The sequence below is a fragment of the Melanotaenia boesemani genome, chromosome 21, assembly GCF_017639745.1.
Source record: "Melanotaenia boesemani isolate fMelBoe1 chromosome 21, fMelBoe1.pri, whole genome shotgun sequence".
NCBI classification, from domain to species: Eukaryota; Metazoa; Chordata; class Actinopteri; order Atheriniformes; family Melanotaeniidae; genus Melanotaenia; species Melanotaenia boesemani.
In genome coordinates, this window is record NC_055702.1 from 11965337 (window position 1) to 11993289 (window position 27953).

At 41.2% G+C, this 27953-nt stretch overlaps 1 protein-coding gene across 3 annotated transcripts in view; it reads left to right on the plus strand.

The window, feature by feature from the left end:
• The window catches only part of LOC121632600 (zinc finger MIZ domain-containing protein 1-like), a 111932-nt gene that overhangs the window by 79028 nt on the left and 4951 nt on the right, over positions 1 to 27953 (plus strand). Inside the window, exons 4-21 of one of the 3 annotated variants that reach the window (XM_041974227.1) lie at positions 4165 to 4278; positions 6200 to 6305; positions 22933 to 23068; positions 23397 to 23511; positions 23721 to 23938; positions 24051 to 24252; positions 24570 to 24845; positions 24926 to 25108; positions 25228 to 25305; positions 25414 to 25582; positions 25679 to 25820; positions 26082 to 26292; positions 26429 to 26534; positions 26613 to 26773; positions 26869 to 26936; positions 27032 to 27100; positions 27190 to 27434; positions 27547 to 27710. In XM_041974227.1, the coding sequence (XP_041830161.1) occupies positions 4165 to 4278; positions 6200 to 6305; positions 22933 to 23068; positions 23397 to 23511; positions 23721 to 23938; positions 24051 to 24252; positions 24570 to 24845; positions 24926 to 25108; positions 25228 to 25305; positions 25414 to 25582; positions 25679 to 25820; positions 26082 to 26292; positions 26429 to 26534; positions 26613 to 26773; positions 26869 to 26936; positions 27032 to 27100; positions 27190 to 27434; positions 27547 to 27710 (2763 nt within the window). Of the gene's footprint in view, positions 1 to 4164; positions 4279 to 6199; positions 6306 to 11439; positions 11508 to 22932; positions 23069 to 23396; positions 23512 to 23720; positions 23939 to 24050; positions 24253 to 24569; positions 24846 to 24925; positions 25109 to 25227; positions 25306 to 25413; positions 25583 to 25678; positions 25821 to 26081; positions 26293 to 26428; positions 26535 to 26612; positions 26774 to 26868; positions 26937 to 27031; positions 27101 to 27189; positions 27435 to 27546; positions 27711 to 27953 lie in introns of those variants that run through there. The other 2 variants (XM_041974228.1, XM_041974229.1) reach the window with 2 other exon arrangements.

The window sequence follows — 27953 nt, forward strand, 5'->3', positions numbered from 1 at the left end:
TTGAGAAAAGATGAGGCAGATAAGAGACAGTGAATGTTTGGGAAGCAAACAGAGGGGAAGCTCCTAAAGTATGTGCGGTGACTTGCTTTGATGTTCTTAAGTAATAGTGCAGAGAGAGGTAAACACTTTCTGTCTTCAGTATGGTTACCTTCTTCACAGCGGGTTATTAAATAATTCAGCATCCGTCCCTTTAGTTGTAATGAAGGTGAGGATGGTCTGTTAAAGAGGTTTACAAGACGTGGAAGAGCAGTTTGCTTGTGTTTAACAACAGTTTACATAGTTTAAATGTTGTAGGGTTAAATGCATTAACCCCACGAGACAAAAATTTGAACAAATACATCCCAATGTTGGTGCCCAGGAAAGCAATACATGGGTAAACATGCCAATTAGAGAGATCCGTGGTGTACAAGGAGGCCTTCAGTCCATCTAATAAATGGTTAAGCGCTGGGTCATTTCAAATCGACCAGTAAGAGCCGGCACCCTGCTAATAGAGGCAGCTTTGTGCTGCAGACAATCAGGGTTTGGAAGACCCGCATAATAAATACCATTTATGTCCTGCCAATTAGACTAGCAGCGAGCCTATTCAGCCGACCGTCTATTCTCCTCCCCACACACAAAGATGATCATCAGGGGAGATCAGAACAATTAACTCACTATCTTTTCCCCCTGCTCCCCATTGTCCAATATCCAAGCTATTAAAATAATTAAGGAAATATTGTAAACCAATCCAGCTGTTTGCTTTAATTGAAAGTGTGCACATGCTGAAATTTGGCATCTAAGAGAAGGTGTGGGCATGGAGCAGGAATACAAATGAAGCCTCCTCCATTGTGTGCTGTTTTCTGGGAGATGTGACATGTCTGTCTGACTACTCCCAGCCAGTGCGGCGGACAGGGGAACAAATTGATTTTGTTGCTCAAATGATAAATTACCACTGAGCGCGATGATAAAGTGGAGGAAATTGGAATCTGTCAACCTGATTGAATCATGGGTTGAAAGTTAAATCAGAAAATCATTACGGTGGTAATTCTTAAATTACTGTCTTGTTGCAAAATTGTAATAATGTGATTTTGTAAGAGTAACTTAACCAAAGACTTGATGAGAATCTTTTTTTTAAGTCCAGCACACAAAAAGGAAGACTTTTACCCCACTGAGGTCAATGTTTTGGTTTCTATGTTGTAAAATATATATTTTTTTGTTTATTTATGTTGATGCAAGTAGCAGGTTAGCTAAGTGGCATTAATTTTCTCAGCAACAATTTCTATTGCTTCTAATGCTGACAATTAGCTCATTTTCTGAGACTAAAGTTATATCTGTTTAATGAGATGACGACCTATGGAGATGTTATAATCATTTCTAAGAATATCAAACAGTAAATGTGTTGCTGAAAATGCCTCAAGATATTATATCTGGAACCTTTAAAAGCAAAAGTAAATATGTTCACTTGTTTAACCTCCAAATAAGCACCAATGCTGTAAAAGCAGCTATCAGATTTCACCACAACACATATTTTCTGTGACAGTTTGTTTTTCCTTTCGCATCTCAGAATTGCTCCATTGTGAATACTTTGGGGGGAAGATGAGTTGCCTGATACTGCTGGTATCTATTTCAGAGACAGTATTTTCCTCTCACAGTGGGGAAGCCGGTCTGCTGTCAGACTCTCCTCTCAGTGATGCACACAAGGGCTTGGCGGAAACCGTGAACTGTCCTCTCGCTGCAGGAGCGCTCCCTCAGACTCTCACCGTCAATATTTCAAGATAAACGGGAGCCGCTGCTGCTGCTGCTGCACAGACTGTGCAGCTGTTTTTTGTCTTGCTGTTGTGTTCTTTTCCAGGGTTAATTGTCTCCATTAATATGTTTTCTGGGGTGTCGATGGATGTAGAACAACAGCAGCAAATTAAAAACTGTGATTTTTCTTTAATGGAAAGGGGCTGCGTTTGCCAGATCGCATGCGCTGTCACTTTCAGTTAGGCTGCAGATGTACGAGTTGTTTCCAGACGTGACCACAGAGGAGGATTGTATCTGAAGAAAGCTGTGCTCTCAGGACGCTGCGCCTCCTGTCCATCTTTGTTTCCCCTAAACTGGGCTGAGCTTTGACAACACACTAAATGTTGGAGTCTCCGTCTCACCCAGGGGGATGAGGACAAGAGAGTGTGAGGGGGGTCTTTTGGACACTAGTTTGGGTTTGATTGGTAGGTTTTGGCCAAAGAGAGAGGAACATCTGTGGCGTGGCAGTGCCAAGCTCTCCTTGTGACAGCCACACTGGTGGGACCAATTGTTCTGAGTGCAAAGAAGAGTAATCACTTCAAGCCCAAGTGGTTGTGTATGTGTTATTTTTTTTCCCTTCCTTCTACATATTCCACCTCCCTCCCTTTTCCTCCCCCTTTCCATCCTCAGTGCTCTGATTGCGTGTGTTGTCTAGCTTCCAGTCTCATCTAAATTTAGCATCTGTGGATGTGCACGTTTCTCCAGGAGACTTTATCCACCAGTAGGATTTACATGCTGCCACGTCTTATTCTAGGCCCCCTCTAACGAATAAAGCAAGTGGGGAACAATGTCAGACAAAGCATAAAATAAACTAGACCCCATCATCCACCCCTTGTCAAACGCCAGCTTTATAAACTGATATGAAAGCAGCCGTAACCAATTCCTGACCTCTGCTGCCCCCTAAAGAGCAAGCAAGAAATAAACACCACGAGGCAGCGACTGTACTGCAGTCACTTCCTCCTCTTCAACTCTCTCTGACAGTGAAATCAAAGCTTGGAGACATATTAAGAAGGCAGCCATTCACTTTAAGCTGACAAACCACTCTATTTACCTTTGATGCTGTGGAGTGGGAGTCCATTTGTTCCTGTTTGGAACAAGTGCACTACAAAGGCTTGTGTGCATAATCTCTCCAAAGGCAGCAGATTACTGCAGAGTGGAGGTGGTGAATGTGTGTGCTCCTCTATGTATAAAGTGATTTGTATTGAGCTTTGAAAGCTTTTACAGATGAGATGACCAACCGTGATGGGGAGACACACAGAGAGGTCCATTTTGCTGTTTTGCTTTTGCCTCTCTACAGCAAGGCAGACTACAGAGTTCATGAGTTAGCTGCTGGCTCCAGTGAGGGAATAAACATAAAGAAGCGCCTGTGGGTCAAGGAGCCTGTTGTCAGATAAAGTCACAGCACAGCCCAGGGCCGGCTGGTGGAATGAAGGCTTCCTCGTCTATTCATGCAGCCATGCAGGGAGATTTATTGCACTCAGTAGCTAGAACGTGCAACAGAAACATGGTAACAGCAATGAGGATGTCTGGCTTGAACTCTTCAGCCCAAAGTGCACATGCTTAAAAGCATACAACAGTCAAACCACAGTGTTATAGTTCAGATTTTTAGGCAAAAATTCTTTGTTTTCTAGATTTTTCAAACTGGTTAGTTGCAAAATATTTTCAACTAAAGCCAACAGAGACATAAAAAAGAGGAGTGAATGTATATAAATTGTAGTAAAATCCAACAATTAAATTTTAATGCCTGAAATAAGTAAATCTAGTATGATGTAGATAGATCATATTTAGCCAAGACTACCAGCCAAGAGTTGCTACATTAAGGAAAAGTTATGTTAATATTAATGCTTTCAGCAAAAATGTTAGTTTAATTTTAGTTCTTTATTTTTATTTATTGGGCATATATATCTTTGGTTGATAGTAGTTAGAAACTACATTCTACATCTTATTACATCTATTTGACTGTTGTTAGTTTAAAAAAAAAACACACATTTTTGCACATAAAACAGTCAAGGTGCTTATAAAATGTGATGTTCCATCATAGATTAAACTACCCAGGAGTTTATAGACAGATAAATGAAACCAGAAATGGAAACTAGTATATGATGTGATAAATTGGGCTTGTCATGGCATTTTTCTATATTTTTAGAATAGTCACAAACTGAACACGGAGAAACTATTCAACAAATATATTCACAAGGACGATAATCTTACAGCAATGGATTGTTTTGTGAATGCTTCTTCAGCTGCTGCTTGTTTTACTACAAAAAAAAGTGAATAAATGTATTGATAGAATAGTCAGTTATGAGGCTCCACATTTCATATTTAATATTTTTGTTTCCTTGAAACAGCTTGTTGTTACCAACATTAACGTATCTCTCTTTTTTTGTTGTTGTTTTTCAGCACTTACAAAATCCAGCAAATTTCCAAACAGCAGCAACCGAGCTGCTGGACTGGTGTGGTGACCCCCGAGCATTCCAGCGGCCCTTCGAGCAAAGCCTGATGGGATGTCTGACAGTAAGTTGCCTCTCCGTGCCGCTCTTTCTCATATACTGGAGGTTCAAGGACGAGGATAAGAGCCACCAAAGTAACTGCTGTGTTGGCTCTTTCTGTAACTCCCTCAGGGATGCAAGAGAGCTAATGTTGAGCTTCCTGGTCTTCACTGAGGTCACTGAAAAAGAAGCCAGAACTTCACTTTGGAGATACTACAAGTCCTTTTACTGATATCATAGGCGGCTTATGTTGTGGCTCATGAATTTAGCAAGATACAGAAAGAAAATGGGTGCAGAAAGGGTCAGTTCTAAGAAGCAGAAAGCATGTGAAGACAGTTTGATGTAATGGAAAAATTACAATTTGGTAATGTCAGAAATAAGGCCATCTTGTAAAGAAAGCATCTTCAAAAACGTGGAGTTGCTACGGTAACAGTGAAGTAAGCGTAAATCCATCAACCCAAAATGTTTATAATTTTATAAAACATTAAAAATATTAAAGAAGTTCCTGTTTTATCTCAACATTGGGGCTAAAATTACTTTTATGTATCTTTTTAAGAGTAGGAGTGTGCATGAATGTATACCTGCAACAATTAAGCCTACATTTACTGATTAGCTCAATGCATCACTTATAAAAATAGAAAGTCAAAACCCACCTAGTAGATTTTTTTTATTGTGCAACATCAGAATCATAATACTGCTAGCTTTAATCCATTCCAATCTGATGTTTTCATTGAGAAAAAAACCTTCTTAAACTGGCTGTTTTTTTTTTTTTTTGTTTGTTTTTTTAATTCTTTATATCTGTGCCTCTGAAGAAACTAGAAACTTGAAAGCAAAACTTTTTTGGAAAATTACTGACTTTACCTACATTTTTAGAAATCTTGAAAAAAAAGAAAATAGATTTATAGTAACTTTTTTTACCCTCTCCCATAAAGTTTGATGCAACATGTGTGTCTCTCCAGGCTCGAGAGGTAAAACCTCACATATGTCCAATCAGGTCATAATGGATTGCTAATATATTATACTTCTTAGCTGCCTGATATTTATGTTTTAAAGCATTTCAGGAAGCACTCAGAGGATTAAATTGGTCTTATCCATACTGCTAGATGTAAAGCATGTGTTTGCCTTATGGAAGCCAAACCCACCACAACTCCACTGACTGTGTACAATTAAAGCCTTGAAATACCATCTAGTAGAACGTCTCTCACAAGTTAGATTCTAATTAGATAGCCTATACTCACATTTTTTCTTTCTAATGGGAGATTCCTATAAATAAAGGCCAGATATATACTGTCTGGTGTCACGTCGAGACTATATTTACAGAAGATAATGATACAGTGTAGGCAGCAACTTTCAGCTGTGCTACCCCAGGATTTGTCTTGAAGTGTGACAGCAGGGCTGCTGCCACGAAAAGGCAAGCAGGGAGAAGGATCTAGTGGAGGTCGTTGGTCAAAACAGGCCTCTATGTCCTGAAGGTCTCCATGATTTGAGCGGCTCTCTTTGAGCTGATAATAGCGGAGGTAAATCAAAGCAATGCATAAGACATAAGGGTGATTTACATCGCATCCTGTGGCATGTTGATGTTTCTCTTAATGTTTCCTCTCTGTGGGTCATCGCTGCACTGGAGGCCACATTTTCTCCTCATTTTTCTGTCAAGTAACTCATATGGAACTGATAAGCTTATAGTGAACTGGATCTTTGATGCTGCCAGGGGCCACTCGTGTGTGGAATCTGGGAATATGTTAAAGCAAAATACTAAATCCTTGGATGAGTTAAGCTGTTACCTTTTATTCAATGGCTTTTTAAGTAAAAAAAGATTCATTCAAAATCATATAGTTGTCTGTTTGTTAGTAAGGTAGGTTACATTTATAAGGGATAGGGGAAAGCAAACTCCATGATTAAATGTGATATTGTCCTGACTCTGTGCTACATGCTGTCGTTGTTTTCAGGTGGTCAGCCGTGTAGCAGCACAGCAGGGCTTTGACTTGGACCTGGGCTACCGGCTCCTGGCCGTGTGCGCTGCCAACAGGGACAAGTTCACTCCAAAATCAGCAGGTAAGACCAAGAGTTTTTCTCAACTGCCGTCTCAGGCCATCTGGCCATGCTGGCCTGCTCGGGCTCAAAGTTTATATCTGCATTCTTGGCAGCTTTTCTCGCTACCCACCCCATCGTTGCTGGACTGTAGATACGCTTAGAGATGTACACCTAACAGCCTTTTGCAGAATTTCAGATGCTGTTAGGTCACTGGCACTGAATTTATCTAACTTTTTTCTTTGTTTGTTTAAAACAAAAAAAGCTTAGATGTTTTCAGAATATCAACAGCTCGACGTGTTGCCTTCTGTGTAGTTTTAGATAAAGAGCGCTTAGCAATGCTCCATCTGGCATATTGGATGAAAACTTGTCATCAGCAGTGATGACTTCCTGTTTTAATGCTGCTCCATCATTTGGGCACAGTGATGGATTGCTGGGACAGATGTAGGCTGTTAAAAGTTGTTTTCGAGCTGAGGGAAAAGCACTCTGAAAAACGGCCAGAATGAAGATGTATTGGCTGTCAGCAGCTCGGAAGATAACCGAAATATTTTGTGCTCTTTTACAGTTTGTGATTTGTGGTTTCCACCTGTCTCGGGTTATGAGGAAAACTGAGTTGTGCAATTGCTTCGATGTGCTTGGCCACTCCGCTCAGCCTTCTTAAGTCATGAGTTAGAGCCGTATAATGTTTGAATTTTCACTAGGGCTTACCTTTTTTTAAATTTATGTCTTTATATGAGGCTCCAAATCATGCTGCTGTTATGTCAACTATGGGTGTGGATTTATTCTCTCTCTGCAATTAACTAACACCACCAAATGTTCTAATTCTACTTAATGCCTAATCAAATCTCAAAGCCCACTTTATGGGCTTAGATAAGATTGCCAATGGATTCTCTGTCTAAATAATTTCCTGCAACAGTAGTCATTTGGAAAGCCAAAAGTTCTCTAGTCTAGGCAGTATCCCAAAGTACATTTCATGGATAATTATGTACCTGTAAATGCATGAATATTTGGAGAGGAAACTACAGCCGAGTCATTGTCCTGCAAAGCTCCTAGAAAGCTTTAGAGCGGAGGGCCCAGTTGAGGAGGTTGTTAAACCACAGATAAAGCCCTCTCTGGTAGACAGGGGGAGATGGCTCTTAAAAGACACTCCCACAGGGCCCCAGAGGCTGGACCCCCATCCCCAGACATCCAACGGGACTGTTGCTGAGCAGCAAAGGAAGGGAGTCAGTCATGATGGGGCCAGGATGGCAGCGGAAAGTCTTCCATCCAAAACCAGATGAGTCAGTCTAGGCAAAGGAAAGTTTGTAAGCCTGACATTTATTTATTCATATTTTAATTGAGTTAAAAAGCAGATTCTCATCTCTTAACTTCTTGAATAAAACATTGGGGTGTGACATCAGGTCAATGCATGAGGCTAACAAGTAAATCAGATTTGACACCCCTATTTAACCAGGCATCACACGTCCTGGTTCTGACCCATACCGTGGTTGAGCTATTACATCGCTGTTATGTCATCTTGAACTTAGCAGAAAAATTGAGCTGGGTTGGAAATCAATGTTCACAGTCAGCTTACATCTGAAACACGCTGTAGCTTTGACAAATTGATTAACCATGAAATGCCTCTTAACAATTTAAGGAATTAATTTGTTCTTTTTTTTCGTTGAAAGAAAAATCTTTGAAGGGCAAAACTCAAAAGAAATAGCTTCATTATCAGAACCTATTGATTTTATTAGATGGCACATGAACAGAAGTTGTAGCAGTTAAAACATTAAGATGATGTTTATTGCAAATTAATTCACTCCTAATTCGACATAAAGAGTGTGATTCAGTGAATTGTACTGCTGATCTTTTTAATAGACGTACTCATAGGGGTGGGGGGCATCAGCCAGTTGGAGTCCCTTTGCCACTTTTGCAAGTGGCCCTCAATACTGGAGCAGAGCTAGGGGGAGGGGTGTCTGTCTGCTCGTAGTGACCTCTTTGTGAATGGGATTAGCCTGCTCTATTAATCTGTGATTACTTGGACTGTCCAACCGCAGGGCAAAGCTTTGCACGTGGAGATGTGGCAGCTTCAAAGCAGGGAGATCACTCACTCAGTGTGTATAAACCTATCCAGGCCTCCCTTCTCTGTCTCTCATCACAGACGATACACAACAAACTCTGTTAGGCTCATTTTATGAGTGTCACACCCCTCCTGCACAGCTATTACCATTCATTTAAGTTGGAGAGCGTCGGCAAAACTCTTAATCACAATTTCTTCTGCACCAGGTTCAGAGCAGCACATTCCCAATCGTTTTCGCCTCAGCGAACTCTTGGAATTCCTCAGCTCTAAAGAGTGAAAGGAGGCACCAACTTATAAAAGAGAGGAGGAGCTGAAGTTTCCCAACTCCTCAAGCCATTCATTGTCACATGTAACAAACGCCTGGTAAACCAGCCATTCAGCAGATAATTAGTTCTCACTCTTGTCAGGCTGGGTTGTCGCTGCACTTTTTTTACACATGCAGGGCTGTTTTTTAAGTCTGATTCGTAGACGTTGTGGGTTGTAATTAACAGTGTCAGCACTGATTAAAAAAAACAACAACTAATGAAATGGGTTTTTGTTCTTTTGTTTCATGGTGTTCTGTTTGTGTGAACGTGGGCGTTTTTAAGGTGTGGCATCAAGAGGCAGTTTGGCGGGATTCTAACCTGTTAAAGCCTGAAAAAGGAGCCAGAGTGGGAGGGGATGTTGCATTTGTTTGCTGCTCTAGACAAAGACAAGGCAGTGTGGCCACCTGTTTAATACCATGTGTGATAATAAGTCTAGTCATTTTTATCACAAAATTCCCAAGTTTGTGTAGAGGGCTTCTAATCCTTGATTTAGATAAAACTAAAAACTCCTCATAACTGGATAAAAGAGACAAATAGAATTAGGATATTTTGTAAAATGTTAATTATGACAGTTTATGGAATCAAGATGTGTAAAATCATCCTTACCTAAAGATTAAGTGACATATCCATTATTTATATATATGTGTGTATATATATATATATATATATATATATATATATATATTGTTATTAATGTCACAGAGGATTTTTGTTAAATATCTGCAATGTACAACCTACCATTGCGGAAAGGCAAGGTGTGACGGCTCCACATAGAGGGTAGAAGGAACCAATCTCAGATACTTGCAGTCAGGCTGTACAGCTTTTTTGCATGTGAAGAATTGATTAAATGAGAAGCTGATCTCTTGGAAAAGTTATTCGGTGATTAGTAACAAAAGAATTTCTTAATGACAAAACTTTGATATGTACAATTTGGTAGAACACAGTCCATTTTTTTAAAGAATTGATTGCTACTGGTTTTAAAGTTTGCATATAAATCCAATTAAATTTTTTTAAGATATTTCCACAGCAGGATTTATATACAGTATGCAAATAGATTTTTGAATATTGCAACAATTGTGTTACTTGCAGCTGTTAAGATCAGGTGTATTTATGAGGACGGCATTCCACCTCTGCATGCTGATAAACTGCACAACATGCACAAAAGCAAAACATCCTATAAGATGAATCCACCCGTCAATAATACACCCGCTTTTTGTGCTACTGTTTTCAGTCAAAATGTTTCCCTGTAGTGTAGTCTTCTGCAGTACTGATGTGGCAAATGCTGATTTTGGGATAACAATAAAATTTTAAAATATTTTGCAGCCCTGACACTGATGTGCAAACACTGCACGTTTCCTCTGATCTATAGTTATAAGTTCTGATCGTGCAGCAGCCTGCACATTGTCTTCCACTGAAGTAGTGCTTAAGATGCAGATGTCAGACATGATGTCTCTGAAGGTCTCTACACACAATACACAGGCCAACAGGTGTGTAATTTATCCACACCTAAATACAATTTTTTACATCTATTTCTTCAGTCACTGTGCTTCAACATATAGTTTAGCTGTGGCTTTTCGTAAAGATACATCTGAAGTATGAAGTTGTTGACTTTTTTTTGTAAAAGATATGTAAATGCAGATTTAAGAGAGAATTTTAAACTAATTCCCTTTTTATGTTCAAATACAAAATCTGATAACGCCAAAAATGTATATTTATTTAATATTTCTTCAGCATTTTAATATATCTGCAAGTTATTTATTCCCAACTTGCGTGCAAAGGCCTTGTACGTAGAAATATTTGCACCTAATTCTCAAAAACACTTTGCAATCACTGAAGTCCTCCAACCAACCCTGACTGATGTGTTAACTTGCAGTTGGGTTGCACGGCTGTAAGTCACCCACCACACACATAGCTGATAGTAATACCAGGAGAGCAAATACAGACAGCGGAGACCAGAGATAAGAGCTGTTGAGCTGCTTGGCCCTTCCTCCCATGTAGCATTTATTATGTCTATAGCAGCAGGCGGTGATTGGTACCATCTTCAGCCACTCCATATGGCTCTGCAGAACTAAAGTGGCAGTTAGCATGTTAAACCTGATTTGCATTGGGCCTTATGTCTCTTATTACATGCTTGTTTTTGTATTTAAGCCACAGATCCGTTGCTCTAACTAGACACCTGAATTGACTTGCTGCTGGTGAGTGCAACTATTTTTATTTGCACATGACAATAGGGGGAGGTTACAGCCTCAGGTGGCATGTCTACCCACAGTTTACATGTTTTATAGTTGTGTAATTATTTATCTAAAAGCTTACTGGGGCTCATGTGTGCTGAAAGACAAATATGGTTTAATTGGCCCCTCCTTCTCTGACACCAACCCTCTGTGCATCAGGAAGCCACAACATGTAGCCTCCCCAACCCCCCTCTCCCTCTCTTCTTCCATGCCCCTTAATTACAATGACTACTTTGATGGATTAAGTCAACTGCATGCAAAGCCAAGGTTTGGGGGCAGAAATCAGCACTTTACCTGCACCGTTTCTGTCGCCACTTTTTGACTCACAGTGCATCTCCCTTTGCAACGAATGCTGCTTCAAATTAATTGATTGAGGCTTCTTTTACTCGTTGCTCTGGACGCAGGCCAAGACACAGGCTGTCTAGCACATTAGGCACCACCCCTCTTTGCAAGTTTGAAATGTGAGCTCCCTGCATTTTTTTTCCCCTCCCCTCCTCTCCTCTCCCCTCCTGCTCTCCCTTCTGGCAAAGTGGCTGTGGCTGCTTCTGTGTGATGTGTGTATTGGGAGAGCAAGCAATGGATCACTAGACAGAAAAAGAAGATACATCAATAACAGCTGCATACATCCGAGGTGAGGAGATAAGCATTTGGTTTTCTCCCTCTCTGCCTGTCCTCCCACCCCCCACCCCACTCCCCCTCTGTCCTCCCCCCACCCCCCACCCCTCTCCCCCTCCTCCCTCTATCTTTTTAACCCTTTCCTGCTCCAGACCCTGGCTCCTGATTTTTACTGATTTTTCATGAATTATTTGTAAGGAATACCTTCTTGTCTGACCACAAACTTGTGTCCTCTTCTTCTGCTAATGGCTGTTAGCACTGTGTGAAGTTTTTATGTTTTTTTTTGTTTTGGTTTTTTTTTTTTTTCTTTTTCTTTTTTAACAGCTTATCCCTGTTTTTCCCTCTCGTTGTCTCTGGGGTATTTGTTGCTTGAGTGCAAAGAAGCCGGTGGCAAGTACAGCAGGAGCCCATTAGCAGTGACTCCATCTGTGATTGGTTTTGCCTGCGAAACGGAGAGAGCAGCCATGAATAATTGATGTGTATTGTGCAGTCAGTCACTGGACACGCAGGGAGAGAGGAGAGGAAAACGGAGAGAAGCTGCTGCCCTGAGACACCGGGGGAAACAAGGAGGAAGAGGCAGAGAGGAGGGGGGAGAGGAAGAATGTTATAAGGAAGAGAGAAAAGGTGGGAGGGATGAACAGAGACAAGAGAAGGAGCTTTAAAATAGCTGCTGGCTTCAGTAGTGCAGAGATTAAGGCTGTCCCGCATCGCCTTTGTTCTGCTGTTGCAGATTCGTGCTCAAAATGTTCCTTGACACATGAGCTGCCTTTGTTGTGTTTAGTGAAGAGTAAGAAATAAGCAGGGACGTTGCTGGAGTTGGGGTGGTTGAAATGCGGGTGGCATTTTAGACATGGAGAGAGGACTGAGAAGGAGTCTGCCACTCTGAATAGGACAAGCCTGCAAAGCTGTAAGCTGTCAAAAAGGAGGAGACAACAGATAGAGTGGTTTGGAGGAGGGAGAAGAGGAGGTTTTCATTGACAAGATTCCTGCTGCTGTGCCTCCTGAAAGGAAATTAACTTTATTTTACCCCTGTAGGGACAGATGGAGGGTTAATTCCTACATTGGTGGGCGCAGGCAGGCACCCACCCAACCACGTCTTAAACTAACGGAATGTGGTTTGACAGTATGACGAGCACCTCACAGCGCCCCGCCTGATGGAGGTGCAACAGCTGACTGCTGCATTTGACCCACTTACAGCTCACACAGAAGGGGTCAAAATGGCCTTGATTATCTCTGAGTTGCTCTGACCTACTTGAGGCGGTGTTTTCCACAAGACACTCGGCAGTTTATCACACCCACTCCCTTCAGTGCCACACAGCGAAAGCAGCTGGGTTGTATGCAGACACGTGCACAGATTTCCCCACTTTTCACAGCATTCAGATTAGCTTCATCTAAGCTAATCTTAAATTGAATAGAATTGCTCTCAACAGACAGTAAGTTGGTACAATTACCCATGAGGCATTATTCTCTGGGATGTTGAGTTGTTTGATTTTTCTTCACCAAGAGGTTTTGCTAGTTTGGGCAATTATTCACATAATTTTTTGACCTGACAAATCCCGACATGTTAAGACGGAGGAGGTTTTTGAAACAGTCCGTGTTAGTGAAGAATTGTCAGACTAGCTGTGCATTACACCCCTGTTCCAACTATTCATTACTGCTGTTTCGTCAGCTTCAATGAATCTCTTGTTCTCTGCATTGGACTTGTTTTTTCCCACCAAGTTGTGAAATTGCTCTGACCTTTTCCTTTGATGTTTCCCAGTGAAGTCCCAAAATGAAATAGCATCATGTAGGAACATGCTTATTGCTGATGCCATTTGTTTAATTCCACTGGCGCTTTTTTGTGTGTCTATGTGTCTCTGTGTGTGTGTGTGTTACTTAAATAAAAAGTAATCACAATGTGAAGTTTGTCTACACCTCTTATGTTGTGATCATTCGGTTAAACCCAGAATGAAGATTTGATCCAGCTGAATCATAATTGGAATCCAAGGAGAGGAAAAAACTGGGAAAATAAACCTGGTTGACTTTCTAACTTCAATCTAATATTTGAAAATTACATTTTTGTAAAATGTCATCTTAACTCACTCACAGCATCACAATTTAGCAATATTTACATCCATAATAATTTTAGATTCCTTACAAACTTTGCAGTAGTCCTTATGTTTACGTTGTTTCTACTTTTGACTGGTGCTATGCTTTTTACTGTATCTTAAAACTGTATTTTATCTCTTTGGATTAAACTGTACAACAGAGGTGTCCAGCACCTGTCCTCAAGGGCCACAATCCTGCAGGTTTTCATTGTTTCCCTATTCCAACACACCTGATTGAAAATAATGAGTTATTGTGCAGAACTTCATAGGTTGTTGGATCCATTTAATTTTAGTCAGGTGTGTGGGAGCAGGGAAACATTGAAAACCTTTAAAAAAAGCAGCCTTCAAGGACTGACTTTGGACACCCCTGCTTTACACTGTTCACTCTTTGAACTCATGTCACCAATGTTTACACTATAGAACTGATTTTTTTAAGCAGGATCAGCTATTTTTCTAGGTAATTAAGTTTTAAGAGTGATAAAGATGCTCTCAGAAATTAGGAGGATGTGTGCCTGTAACCTGTTCAGAGACAAGTCGAAGTATAAATGATGCTACTGGACAATGCTTAAACTTTCCATTAAAAGGAGCTCCGAGTGTTAATTTATCTCTCTTTACACAGCTGTATCACTTGAACTTAGTTCATCTTTCACTGCACATCCCTGCTGTTATCCTCTATAGTAACAAATATTTACATGTCACTTAATTTAACCTCATTAATTTTCCAGATAATTCTGCTCAGTAAAGATATGGCTCATTAGTTTGTAGATGACTTGTAATGATTAAATTCTCAGTACAATCATGAACAGTTAAAGAAATAAATAAAAAGAATAAGTGAAAATCAGCTGGATCCAGCTAGTTGCCACCCTCACAGGCCTGACATCATGCCTACACAATGGACTGTTTTGACAGCCTGTTGTGACATCATATGTGCTTTTTACTTGGTTGCTTAGACAGTCAACACAGCTGTGGATGTTACAACTGACAAGGCTTTGAAGCATGTGAAGTGTGTTGTTTTTTCATCAAGTGTGCATCGTAGTTTTTATTTAAGTTCCCTGTTCTTGATCCAGCTTATCATCAGTTGGTGTTTTGTTGGTCTTGATTTGTTTGGTAATTATAAACCTGCGTGGTAAGAGATGTGAGCGTAACTCAAGTCAGACTAATGTGATGAATTTATAATAGAACAAGCAGAAAGGAGAAAAGGATACACTACGGATCTACATTACATCCACAACAGAATAGATTACGTTGTTGAAGGAATCCTGAATGAATCAAACGTTGTTTTTTAAAATCTGCTTACCAAAAGGCCAAGAACTGTTCAGGATCAAAATAATCTAATTTTGGATCAAGTTTAAATTTCATTATTCACACTTGGCACAAGTATTTATCACGAAGGCGCTTTTCATACAGACCCTGAGCTTTTGCACATATGGATGTCTCTAATGAGCCTAGAGGGGTGCCAGGACCAGATCCCAGTTCCTCCAGTGTCTGTTTCCAATGTATTTCTGAAGAGGCTTTGACCCCAGGCCCACTGTGAAAAGGTCACAGGTGAATCAGCCACCAGCATACACAGCCGCGACACAACCGGTCCTGCCCAGCACCCTGAGGTGGGCATTACTCTGGGCACATCTGCTCGCTGCCTAATTAGTATCATGGTAGACAGGAGCTTAAGGCTGGGCTTTTGTTAATAGCAGCCTGTTGCTTAGGGAAACAATCTGGCTCCTGTAAACTGCATCTTTGTTCATCTGATAATCTGCTTGAAGTTGTGGAAGGTTTTAAAACACTTTGTCCTGGTGCAGTTGGCTGTTTGGAAAGGTGAAAAGATCACCAGTCAGACAAATTAAAAAATAAATCAATAAATAAAAAGGATAATTCAGAGTTTATGTGATTTAACTTGTCAGATTTTGCTTTATGTTTAAATCAATAAAGTGATTCCTACACATGTATTTTTTCACCATATCAAATCATGTGTAAAACTTTCCCACTGTTTCCTGGTGTATTCACTTTTTAAGTTCTCTGAGCTATTAGTCCATTGGGTTTCACAATTTTATTATAGTTTGCATTTTTTGAAAGATTCAGTTAAGTGATCAGTAATTGTTTTTCTTCATCACACAACTGTATATTCATGTAGCACTTACAAAAAGCTAGATAAAACATTCATATGAGAATAGGGTAGACACATCCAAAAAATAAAAACAACCTTAGTGGATACACCTAAACTAGTTCCTGTGTAGACATGACCTGAGAAGGTTTGAAACTAGGGACAAGAAGAAGATTGTTATTTAGTTGGTTAGTCTTTAGGTTAGCAATTTTACCTGTGCCTAAAACTAAAGTTTGTGTCTCAGTTATGTTATTAGTGTGTGCAGTTTTCCAGCTTAGGCTGTACATTGCATTGCAACACAAGGATGAGTTGGTTTTTGACTTGTGCATTTTTTCCTTAGTCTCCCAGTTTGTTTGAAGTACAAAATTAAATAAATTGTTTTGTTTCCTAACAGGAAAAAATATAGAACAAAAACCTAAACTCTGAAATGTTTAATTACAACAGAAAGTGTATATCGTGTCTGGAAAAGGCAATAAAAAATAACTATATAATAACTAACTACTATAACTATAAAAACTCAACCTCACAGACTTTATTATGATTTTAGGCTTCTGACATAAAGATGAAGGTTTGGAAGCAGTTTTGCTCCTAATCAGCTTTAAGTAGCAGAAACAGGCATATATTAAAACACTGAAGATTGAAGGTTGGTTTTGGAGATGTTTGGCTTTAACACACAAGGAATTAAGCCTCGGTGGGGGGTAAGAAACACTATTGATTTCCACCTTTCTCGCCTTAACAGAAACACTGAATGGCATGGTCTGTTTTTAATGAAGAGATTTGTTGCATGTGCCAGGAGAGATTATGTTTTAAAACACTGATTTTCTTAGTCGGAGGTTGGCTGCTGTGTAACCATGACCAACAACTGACAGTTGCATTGATGAGATCTGCATAAATCAGCCTGAGATTGTAGCATATATTGTACAGAGCTCCAGCTGCCATTCAGTTAGCACTAAAAGGATTTATTCAAAGAGTTGTTGTAATTATAGTTATCTAAACTCTGAAAGCACAGATTCTATTTGAAGATAAATGTCTTATCTTTTTAACATTATTGACTCTGATTCAGTATTCCAGCTTTTTAATGTGTACAGATATGGATTTGCCTCACAAAGAGCATGACTAGATATTTTCATTGCAATGAATGTTAATACAGCAGTATGGCTGGGAAGTCTAAATATCTCAGAAACTACAAATCTGTGCTATTTTCTTTTCCTGCTTATGCTGCTTGCCTCCACATGGCCACATATGCTTGTGGCCTCAGTAAAACCTTTTTGGCACAAATCAAACCGCCCTCTTCTTCTCCTCGACGGATGGACATGGCACGACATTGTGGCCATGTGGCCAGCAGGAGGCTGTATTTAAGCCGGGGCAGCCCTGAAATGGGCTATAAAACTCAGCCAGCAAGTCTGGCTCCCCGTGAGGCAACAGGCCTAAGCACTTATTGACAAGACTCCAGTATCACTGACTTCCCAGAGAGAGCAACAGAGGGAATAATTCAGGAAAGAAAGCAGCAGACAAAAATGAGGTGCTGACAGGAGGAAGTTTGCTGGTCTGGCTGTTTAAAACGGAATACTAATGGTTTCAATCCACTGCTAAACTTTCACTGTGACTTATTGTTTCCCCTTTTTTTCTATCCTTAAAATAAAGATCAATTTCACTCTGATGCTAAATAACAGCCATAATATTCTCTGGTTGCACTTCATCAGGCTTTTAGAAAAGCAGCCTTGCAAAATGTCACAATCTGAGTCATGACTTTAAAATCTTAAAGACTAATAAGGCTGATAAACAGTTTGTAATCACTTACATTCTGACGTAGACGAACAAGCAACACAGGTTGCTGCAACTGTAACCGGTTTTCTCCGTGCATGGCTTGATGGGCATGTCACTTCCATTTCATTATCAATTTGGCATGATTGAATAAGTTGTGGCATCTGTGTGGAGACAAAGAGATGTTTGATGGTGGCCAGGCGGGCCTCAGTGACTCTGTGGTGACTGCGTTCATGTCAGCCACAGATGATTTACGATCCTGCCAGTACTTTGTGCCGGATAGCCTGGCGCTGACTGGACCTCCATAAGCAACTATTTATTTGTGTAGTTTTCCATATATCAAAGGGGAAGTCCTAAAAGTCTGGGAAACCCACATGAGGTATATAAGTGGGGAATTTTTTGGCTAATACTGTTTGTTTTGCACTGCCTGTTAGGTGCTTTCAGTAACCAGGGATACTGGGGCTCCCCAGACGCTCTCTTATTTTAATTGACTTTGGCCTGCAGGAGGCTTGTGTCCATTCAGACCTTTCTGGGCAGATACAGAGAAAAAAAGAGGGAGGGAGGAACATAATGTGAATAGAGCCCCCTCAGAAACTGAAGAGCACAGCCCACTAGAACTGTTCTTATTAGTTTGCTCATACTCTTTGTTCTCCTTTCAGCCCTTGTGGCTAGATGTCTTCAAACAAGCCATTTGGGGGTCATGATTCTTGACGAGGGGTTCACAGCAAAAATTGATTGTCCTTGTTACAGTTAGTGTAGGGAATAAGTGAGGAAGATGTGATGACGAGGTGTGTGTGTATGGCTGTTGGTGACCAAGCCATGTGGGACGATGCCAGGTGGGAGTCCAGGGTTGACAAGGGAGCAGGTGTCTATGAAATACAGAGCAGCGAAGAGGGGTGAGGAGGGGGGTAGATGAGGATCATAAGAGCTTTTGGCATCTGCCTTACCTACTGCCTTCCCTTTCGGGTTCTGCCAGTAAACGGAGAGAAAAGACGGGGACAGAGAAAGAAAAAGACAAAGAGGAGAGGAAAGCATTTTGGAACAGGCAGCATGTGTTGAGTTGTCCTTTGTACTCGGAGCCATTCATGTCATGTTTTTATATTGGTGCAGTTGTACTCATTCATCGGGGCTGAGCTGGTAGGGTTTTATTTGATTCGTCCAGCAAATACTGATCAACATACAAGTGAAATTTCTACTACTGACATACCCTCTGAAACAGTAACCAGATGTATTATCACTCAGTTTTTATCACAACAAATCTTTTAACATCCTTTGAGTTACTCTGATAAGAGCAGGTTGGCTAATATGCTGTTTCATGGTAGGTAGAAAGTTTTCTTTGATTTTGGTAGGTGAGTTACCGTACATGAGTTTGTTTTCCATCTTATGTAACTCCTATTTGTGTTGGCCTTTTTCAGGTAGTTTGATTTTAACCAAGTTTAACAAAAATGTTATAAGTACAGAAAAACACCAGAGCTTAAAAATATCAAGACAAAACGAACTTTGTGTTTCTAATTGCAATGAAAGTGCATTCAACTTCAACTGGGGAATATTTTGTGCCAATTACAAGTTGGATTTATCAGTCTGGGCATAAACATTATGCAGAAACCCAAATATACGCTGTCATGCACAGAAAAATATATTTCTTTTCTAAAATGTCAGATGCAACAGAAGGGCTGAAATAATGGCCAATACTCCCAGGGGCTTCTGTTGGTCTAGATTGGATATAGCACAGCAACTTTACATAAATACTGTAACACCAGACTGTTTTCTGGTATCTCTTCACACTGCCTTGTTTACTGTATATTTTAATATTAGTCAACAACCGTGTTTAAAATCGATTAAAAAATTTTTTTTTGTATTTATTTATAAAATTTTGATCAGCATAGATATAGATATATATTTACTTAACTTTGAAACAGAAATCTGTGAAAAGACTCGAACTAAAAATGGTTAATATAAATAAATAATATGTATATATATATATATATATATATATATATATATTTTTTTTTTTTTTTTTTTTTTTTTTGTAATTTGGGTGGCGTGACCGAAGGGCAATTTTTTTCCAGGAGAGCAAACCAGCATTTAATCAGTGCAGTTTATCTCTTTGCTTGCCGCCTGTATCTGTGGTGGAAGGTGGGATGGGAGGGAGCATTATCATTGGGCAGAGCATTGAACAACTGTCAGGGATGTGGTCTATGTCATTTGTCATATCTCCCCGGGGCTTTATGACAACACCCGAATCTGCAGGCCCCAGCTACTGAACCACCCATCTAGTTGGAGCAGATGTGTCCACCACATCCGCCATGGTTGACCATCAGACTGGGCAGCTGAGCACCAGAATATCAATATGGCTCAGATGCAGCTGGGCCCCTGAGACTATCTACCAAGCAAACAAGATCTCTGTCCTTATGGAGACTCATTGCCGCTGGGGAGACCACAGTAAACATGGCAAATAGATGCTCAGTTGCACTAAACGGCAGTTTGATTCACTCCAGATTGTACCTGAGATGATTATCTGCAGTTTTGGCTTTTCTCAGGGAGAGGGACAGATGAGTCTATTGAAGGGGCTGTCTGTGAGAGGCAAGGAGAAGAGAAACAGTAATCCTTTTGTGTTCATCATCTGCACTGTCTTGAGAGTTGTTTGAGTGTGGGAGGAGGAAACTGCTAAGAGTAACGGGTTGGCTGCTCCTCCTCTGTCATGTGAAACCTGAAGTTTATCCTCTGAGTCAATGACAGTGCATCTGCTTTAAATAGGCTGGTTCTCTGTGGAGGTGGTAATTTTGTGTGGTGATAAGTCCTTTATGTAATAGTGGGGTAGAATAACTCGTCTTTAAGTGATGGGGCTGGCGCTTCCTTCTCTTATTATTTGAGTTTTTTCCCCTTTTTCTCTCGGATAGTCAGTCGATGTATTGACATTTCTCTGCTCTGCTTGTTTTTGTCCTGCGGCTGTTGATGTCAGCCTCACTGTGAAGCAAGCATACCGTCGTCTTAGCCAGACGGCCTCATGATGCCACAGCGAAGGGGATAAATTGCAGAGACATGTTTATCAACATGAAGGAGTGCAAGTTACCCCTTGTTGGAAGAGAATAATGGGTCCTAATTGAGCTGTAACGTGCTGGCTGGTTGCCAGGCCCTTGAATTGAAAACTCTCTCCATCAGGAGGGGGTCTGACGAAAGGGAGGCTGCTGTTAAAACATTACAGGACATTTTAACTTAGACATGGAACTCATAAACCTATTAGCTATGCTTTGATCTGGTTGTCTTTAATTGAAAGTAACTTCCAAATCTGTGCATTCACCTGCAAGTGTGATGTTTTTAGTTGAAGTGCACCTGAGCAGCCTTTTCTGTCAGCTAAAGCACAGCCGTGTAAAAGTCGGATCAATTCTCTTGAGAAGCAGCCTGTCTCCTGGCACCTGCCTCGCCAAGAACAGGCGGGAGGAAAGGGGGGAAAGGAGGAGGAGAGAGAAAGAGAGGGAGCATGAGCGGGTGGGAAGGAGGAAAAACCCAGCTGCCTCTGTGCCTGAGCCCCGTGCTGCTTTTAAAGGAGTGGGAGGGAGGGGAGGGAGAAGCAGGGAGACTGCTGGCACCATCTGTACATGTCTTTTGTATTCCAGCCCTCATCTTTACACAGAGCGAGGCTGGTGTGCTCAGTGTTCAAATGAAAAGATAGGAGGTGCCTTTTGGGGTGCAGTGCTCTTGTGTGTGTCGATGCAAAAATTCAGCGCTGTCCTCAAAATTCGCTGCACTCAGAGGACATCTTGCGTCCTATTTATTTGTGCGTTGTTGAAAGGCAGTGCAGTGTCGTTGCTTGTGCGTGTCACTAAGCTTGTACTCTGCAAGCAGCCATGTGTTGCCAGATCTCTGGGTTTCCATGTTTCTGATGGCAGTCAGAAGCTTTTGTTTGTTCCTCCCTCCTATCAGCCCCATTAGCCTGGTGTCTCCTCTATCACTGACTCACTCAACCTTTATCAGTGTGTGTGTGTGTATGTGTGTGTGTGTGTGTGTGTGTAATATCTATGTGGTAGCCCATCTTTACATGTGGCAGCAGGGGTCTGCTGTCACATTAATGTGTTTCTTGTTTGTTTGTTTGTTTGTTTGTGTGTGTGTTTTTTTGTTTGTTTGTTTGTTTTATTTCTTGCGCACAAACCGCAGCTGAAATCACCAAGCACCCTGTCTCACCCACCCACCCACCTACCCCACAAGCTCCCTGCTCAGCCTGAAAGTGCTGTGAATCATAAAAGGAGGTGGCTGCCCTCCTCTTTGATTGAATCCACACTCCCTTTCTCCTGTGACGCCGCAGACACAGGCTACAAGGAAGCAGAGGAAGTGAGAGGAAAGGGAAAAGTGAGTCTTTTGTAGTTGGCACAGTACAAACACATGCACTGCAGATGAAAAGCACATGATTTGATCAAACACGCTCTGTGGTGGCTGTCTAACCAAGCGGTAGGTAGGTGTAGAGAAGAGGACTGGAGTTCATCTGCAGGCTCTTAGTGAACCCTAGTGGCCATAAACAGCAATGACATGCTGGATTTTAGCAGCTCTTTCACAGTATTTTGCAGCATGAAGGTTACTGTATGGGAAGTAAACCACAACAAGAACTCGGGGTGTCTCAGTGGGAGAATCTTTTGAGAATCTACTTTCGAAATCTTGATTAAAACATACAAATAAATCTAAAGTAAAATGGGAATAACAGAACATTATAGCAACCACCTGTACATTAGCACGTGTGTGTTTACAAAAGCATATGTACACTGACATAAAATTAAGGTATCTGACCCCATTTTCTTATGTTCATCCTTTCAATGTGTAAAATTAAACTGTCTGTTATAATTTAAATAAGCATAATCCAGCCTAATTTATTCAGTAAAATAAGAAAGAAAAGAAAACAAACCTAAAAGACATCTAGATTTCTCTCAACTTTAGCCTCTTAACTTATTCAATTGCAACAAGAAATAATCCATGTAAGGAAGAGAACTTTCAGCAGTGGATTTATTTCAGTATACTAAATTAGTAAACATCTGTCTTCATTTAAACGTGAATAGACAGACACTGTGGATTCATTTTTAACGTTTCACCTGTTGTCTGCAGATGGTAGTGTATGTATTGCATTTTCAGTTGTGCTACATTATGACAACATTTCACAAAAAGAAGTGACTCTAATAAACCTGCATGATGATGCTTTATTGGTGTTGTCAATGAATTCAAGATGTAATTTTTTTTATAAAAAATGCTAATAAACTAATTGGACCTAATCATTGCTATTTATGATTTAGCAATGATTAAGCAAGTAATTTGTGAAGTATCTATCCATCTATCTATCTATCTATCTATCTATCTATCTATCTATCTATCTATCTATCTATCTATCTATCTATCTATCTATCTATCTATCTATCTATCCATCCATCCATCCATCCATCCATCCATCCATCCAGTACAGGTGTCCAACAACACTGATTTATTCTCTTCCCTTTTCTTTTTTTGTCCAGCTCTTCTGTCCTCGTGGTGTGAGGAACTGGGACGTCTCCTCCTCCTCCGTCACCAGAAGAACAGACAGAACGAGCCTCCGGGAAAAGTGCCCATGCAGCCCCCCATGAGTTCCATGAAGCCCGGCCTCTCACACGGGTCAGTGTTCACACTGCTGTGCTTTTTGGCTTGTATGAAGTGTGTTTATGTGAACTGAGGTTGTGTGACGAGACAGAGCAAGCCACAGGGGGAAGCCCTTCCTTTTCATGAAAATCCTAGAGCTCCTTATGGAGCTGCAGCTGGATAAACTGCCAGAAAGAAAGCTTGTAGCTTAGTTAAAAGTGTAAAACTGTCTGAAATATTACATTAAGCATTCATTTGATCATTCAAACAAATAAACCTTTGTTTTCATAATAATGAACAAATGAAATTTTACATGCAAGACATTTTGTTGTTCCTCGATGACGTGTTTGTCCCTCCCCTGCAGAGATGGGTCTTTTCCATATGACTCGGTTCCCTGGCAACAAAATACCAATCAGCCTCCAGGTTCAGTGTCCGTGGTGACCACCGTCTGGGGCGTGACCAACACTTCACAGAGCCAGGTGAGATGCCACACCTGTGTTATGAGTAATTGGCCTGAAATAGAAATGGTTCAGAAAGTGGCTGTAAAAATGTCTTGGTTTGTCCTGCAGGACTTGAATCTAATTTGGATATTTTTCTCTTTGTGCATTGATATTGTAATTGAATCCTAAGACATGTACTGATTCATAAAGGTTAGAAAAACATTTGCCTTTGTTTATGTCTTTAACAGGTGTTGGGGAATCCCATGGCCAACAACAACAATCCCATGAACCCTGGGGGTAGCCCTATGGGCTCGGGTATGTCTGGTAGCAATCCAGGAATGAACTCTGCTCAGTTCCCCGGTCCACAGCAGCAGTTTCCCAACAAAGGCAACTCCAACCAGGGCTACATGCAGCAGGGTATGTACGGGCGACCCAACTACCCAGGAGGAGGAGGCTTTGGTGGAACGTAAGTGGACTGTGAGCAAGTTGACAGCTGTCATTGCATTTGCTGAAATCTCTTTAAGTCAGTGCCCCGCTCTGTTCAGTAATTTGTTTTGTTGTGTCGCTTGTTATTAAAGTTACCCTGGAGGGCCGAATGCTGGACCTGGCGGGATGGGCATCCCTCCACACTCTCGTCCTCCCTCGGATTTCACCCAGCCTGCTGCTGCTGCTGCAGCCGCTGCAGTTGCTGCCGCTGCTGCCACTGCAACTGCCACTGCCACAGCGACTGTAGCTGCCTTGCAGGAAACCCAAAACAAGGACATGAACCAATACGGACCGGTAGGAGGAAACGCACACCTGGTAGCATGATGGAACTGAAACATGACACACTTATTATTAGTCACTCTGATAATTATTGCCTTTAGGTACTTCCCTTTTATACTAACAATTATATTAATAAAGAACAGATAGGATTGAATTCGGGTTCAGTGGTAAAAAATTCTATTTTAAGGGTAACTAGTTAGACAAAGGAATGATAAATGCAGTGATATAGTGGTTTTTATTCCCTTGCTATTCTATTTTTTTTTTCTAATAGAAAACTGGCCACACTGACAGTCATGCCTGAGTTGGTTGACTGAGCCTATTTTGTTTTACAGATGAGTTCCTCTTTCCAGATGGGACCAAACCAGGCATACAACAGCCAGTTCATGAACCAGCCAGGACCCCGTGGCCCTCCATCGCTCCCTGGAAACATGGGTACAGGCATGAATGCCTCCAATATGAGCAGTCCACCAATGGGAATGAACCAACCTAGGGGCCAAGGCATGGGGCCTTTTGGGGCCCACGGGCAAAGGATGCCTCAGCAAGGCTATGCAGGGCCCCGGCCACAGGGAATGGGAATGCAGGGCATGAAAAGACCGTACCCTGGGGAGGTAAGTTTGGGCAGGTCAAAACTCTTTCTATGAAATTTTTTTAATTTTTTTGTTTGTTGAATATATGATGTCATCCACAGCCAAATTATGGTGGACAGCAGTATGGACCAAACAACCAGTTCCCCAACCAGCAGGGGCAATACCCCACTCCCAATGCTTCCAGGCCACTGCCGTCCCCTAACTATCCCGGCCAGAGGATGCCAGGGCAGCAGCTGCAGGGCCAATACCCACCGCCCGGTGGCCCTATGGGCCAGTACTATAAGGTGCAGTGAGAGGGCTTTCCACTGAACAAAAGATGGTTTTATAACAAAAATTAAATTTGCTACTTTATTTATACAACTGATACAAACTTTAATGAAGAATATAATTGATCTAATTACAGCAAGAGCCACCTTTCAATGGCCAAACAAATAACTTTTCTGGGAGTGGATACCAGTACAACCAGGGTAACATAAATGGGGTGAGTCCATTTTTATTCTAGTTTTATTACATCACCATTTCCCTGACTGTGTTCTAAATATTCCCATAAATATTTAACTTGTCAATTTGTCAACTCTCTTCTGTTTAGCCTCCAAGACCAGTGGGTAACTATCCTCACTCCCCAGTGCCAGGCAACCCCACCCCTCCAATGACCCCAGGAAGTAACATCCCTCCATACTTGTCACCAAACCAGGACGTGAAGCCGCCCTTCCCTCCTGACATCAAACCAAATATCACTGCCCTCCCTCCCCCTCCAGGTCAGTCACTGGAAAATCTCAAGTAACTTTTTATTGTTTGTTTGTTTTGTTTTCTTTTATGATGATATGAAATCTGGTTCCTGTGCACAAACACAGCTAACCACAACGAAGAGCTGCGCCTGACGTTCCCTGTGCGGGACGGGGTTGTCCTAGAGCCCTTCAGGCTAGAGCATAACCTGGCTGTCAGCAACCACGTCTTCCACTTACGGCCCTCTGTTCATCAAACACTCATGTGGAGGTAAGATATATTACAGTTTATACCTCTCCAGCTCAGCGATTCATGCATTTTCTGAATTCCGGTGATAAAAAGTTCCCTGCATCTTCTTTTTTTTTTTTTTTTTTTTACAAATGTCACATCTGCAGCTTCTCAAGAGCTTAAGAGTATTTTTCCTGGTCTCCAAACAAATTTAGCTTTAGATTATTACACATGTATTTTACATTGTGCGCTGATTTGAGTGAACATCAACACATACTATTTTCATTTTGTGTGCCTGTGCAGATCGGACCTGGAGCTGCAGTTTAAGTGCTACCACCACGAGGACCGTCAGATGAATACCAACTGGCCGGCATCGGTCCAAGTCAGTGTTAATGCCACGCCGCTCACTATCGAGCGTGGTGACAACAAAACCTCCCACAAACCTCTGCACTTAAAACACGTATGCCAGCCAGGAAGAAACACAATCCAGATCACAGTGACTGCCTGCTGCTGTGTGAGTACACAAACCTCCAGAACTATTGAGAAAAATGTTCATACAGAAATACAGTCTTTTTCATAAAAAATATCTGAAATCTTTCACCTCAACAGGACAATGTTTGTAATAGCAAATGTGATGTTTCCTCCCACAGTCGCATTTGTTTGTGCTACAGCTGGTCCACAGGCCCTCAGTTCGCTCTGTCCTGCAGGGCCTATTGAAGAAGAGGCTCCTTCCTGCAGAGCACTGCATCACCAAAGGTATTCACACAGGCACAGTATAATCTCCTGATTGCTTTTAGAGTTTTTGCTTTACAAATTGTCATTTCTTCTTTAAAGTTAAGAGAAATTTCAGCAGCGTGGCAGCATCATCGGGCAATGCCACACTCAACGGAGAAGACGGCGTAGAGCAGACGGCCATTAAGGTTTCCCTCAAATGTCCAATCACCTTCCGACGAATACAGCTTCCAGCGAGAGGCCATGACTGCAAACATGTTCAGGTAAGACTAGACTGGCAAACCATCTCACGTTCAGGTAAAATTAAAAAGCATTTACTGGAAAAAAAGATCTGACTTCTTTAATTTGGTTCATGCAGTGTTTTGATTTGGAATCATATTTACAACTGAACTGTGAGCGGGGAACATGGCGATGTCCTGTATGCAAGTAAGTTTGTTCTGTTTAGATTATCAGCTGTACTCAAGCTCCACTTGATTGTCTTTACGAGTCATTTTGATATCCCTTTAAAATCTCCTCCTCAGTAAAACAGCGTTGTTAGAAGGACTCGAAGTGGACCAGTATATGTGGGGAATCCTGAACGCCATTCAAAAGTAAGTTGAATTAAACAAACAATGAATACATGGACATTTTTTCACTTACTTTGTGTCTCATCCCTTAAATTTCATCTATATTCCACCAGTTCTGAGTTTGAGGAGGTCACAATTGACCCCACGTGTAGTTGGCGGCCGGTGGCTATTAAATCTGACATCCATATCAAGGAGGATCCAGACGGACCACTGGCCAAAAGGTTTAAGACAATGAGTCCAAGCCAGATGATCATGCCCAATGTAATAGAGATGATCGCTCAACTTGGCCCTGGTCCATCGCCGTACCCATCCATGCCCTCTGGCCAAGGTGGAAACAACAGTGAATACATTAGTCAAGGTAGTAAAGGGTTTAAATATGCATCTTAAACAAACTAGTATGACAAATAATTTCACCTAAAGCGACTGTAAGAAATATGAACACATATTAAAAGTTTTTATGTTACATTTAGGTAACAGTTACCCAGGGCATGGGAACTTTGACTTTCCTCATGGAGCCCCAGGTGGTACATCGATGAATGACTTCATGCATGGCCCCCAGCTGTCTCACCCACCTGACATGCCCAACAGCCTGATGACACAAGACAAGCCACTGTCCCATAGCATGCCTGACTCAGTGAGTCCTCCCACTTTCCACGTTGACGGTGCACCTCAGTAGCTTCTGTGTTCTTTACAATGCGTTACTTCAGAAACATTTCAGCATTTAGTTACTATTTGCTTTTTTTTGTGTGTAAAATCAAATGTCTATCAGTCAATTTAAAACATGGAATTTATTAACAAATTAAGTTGGTTAAAAAAGAAAGCTCTTTTAGACATGCTTACAGTGTTATTACATCCAAGGTGTTCAGTCTGGGATTTT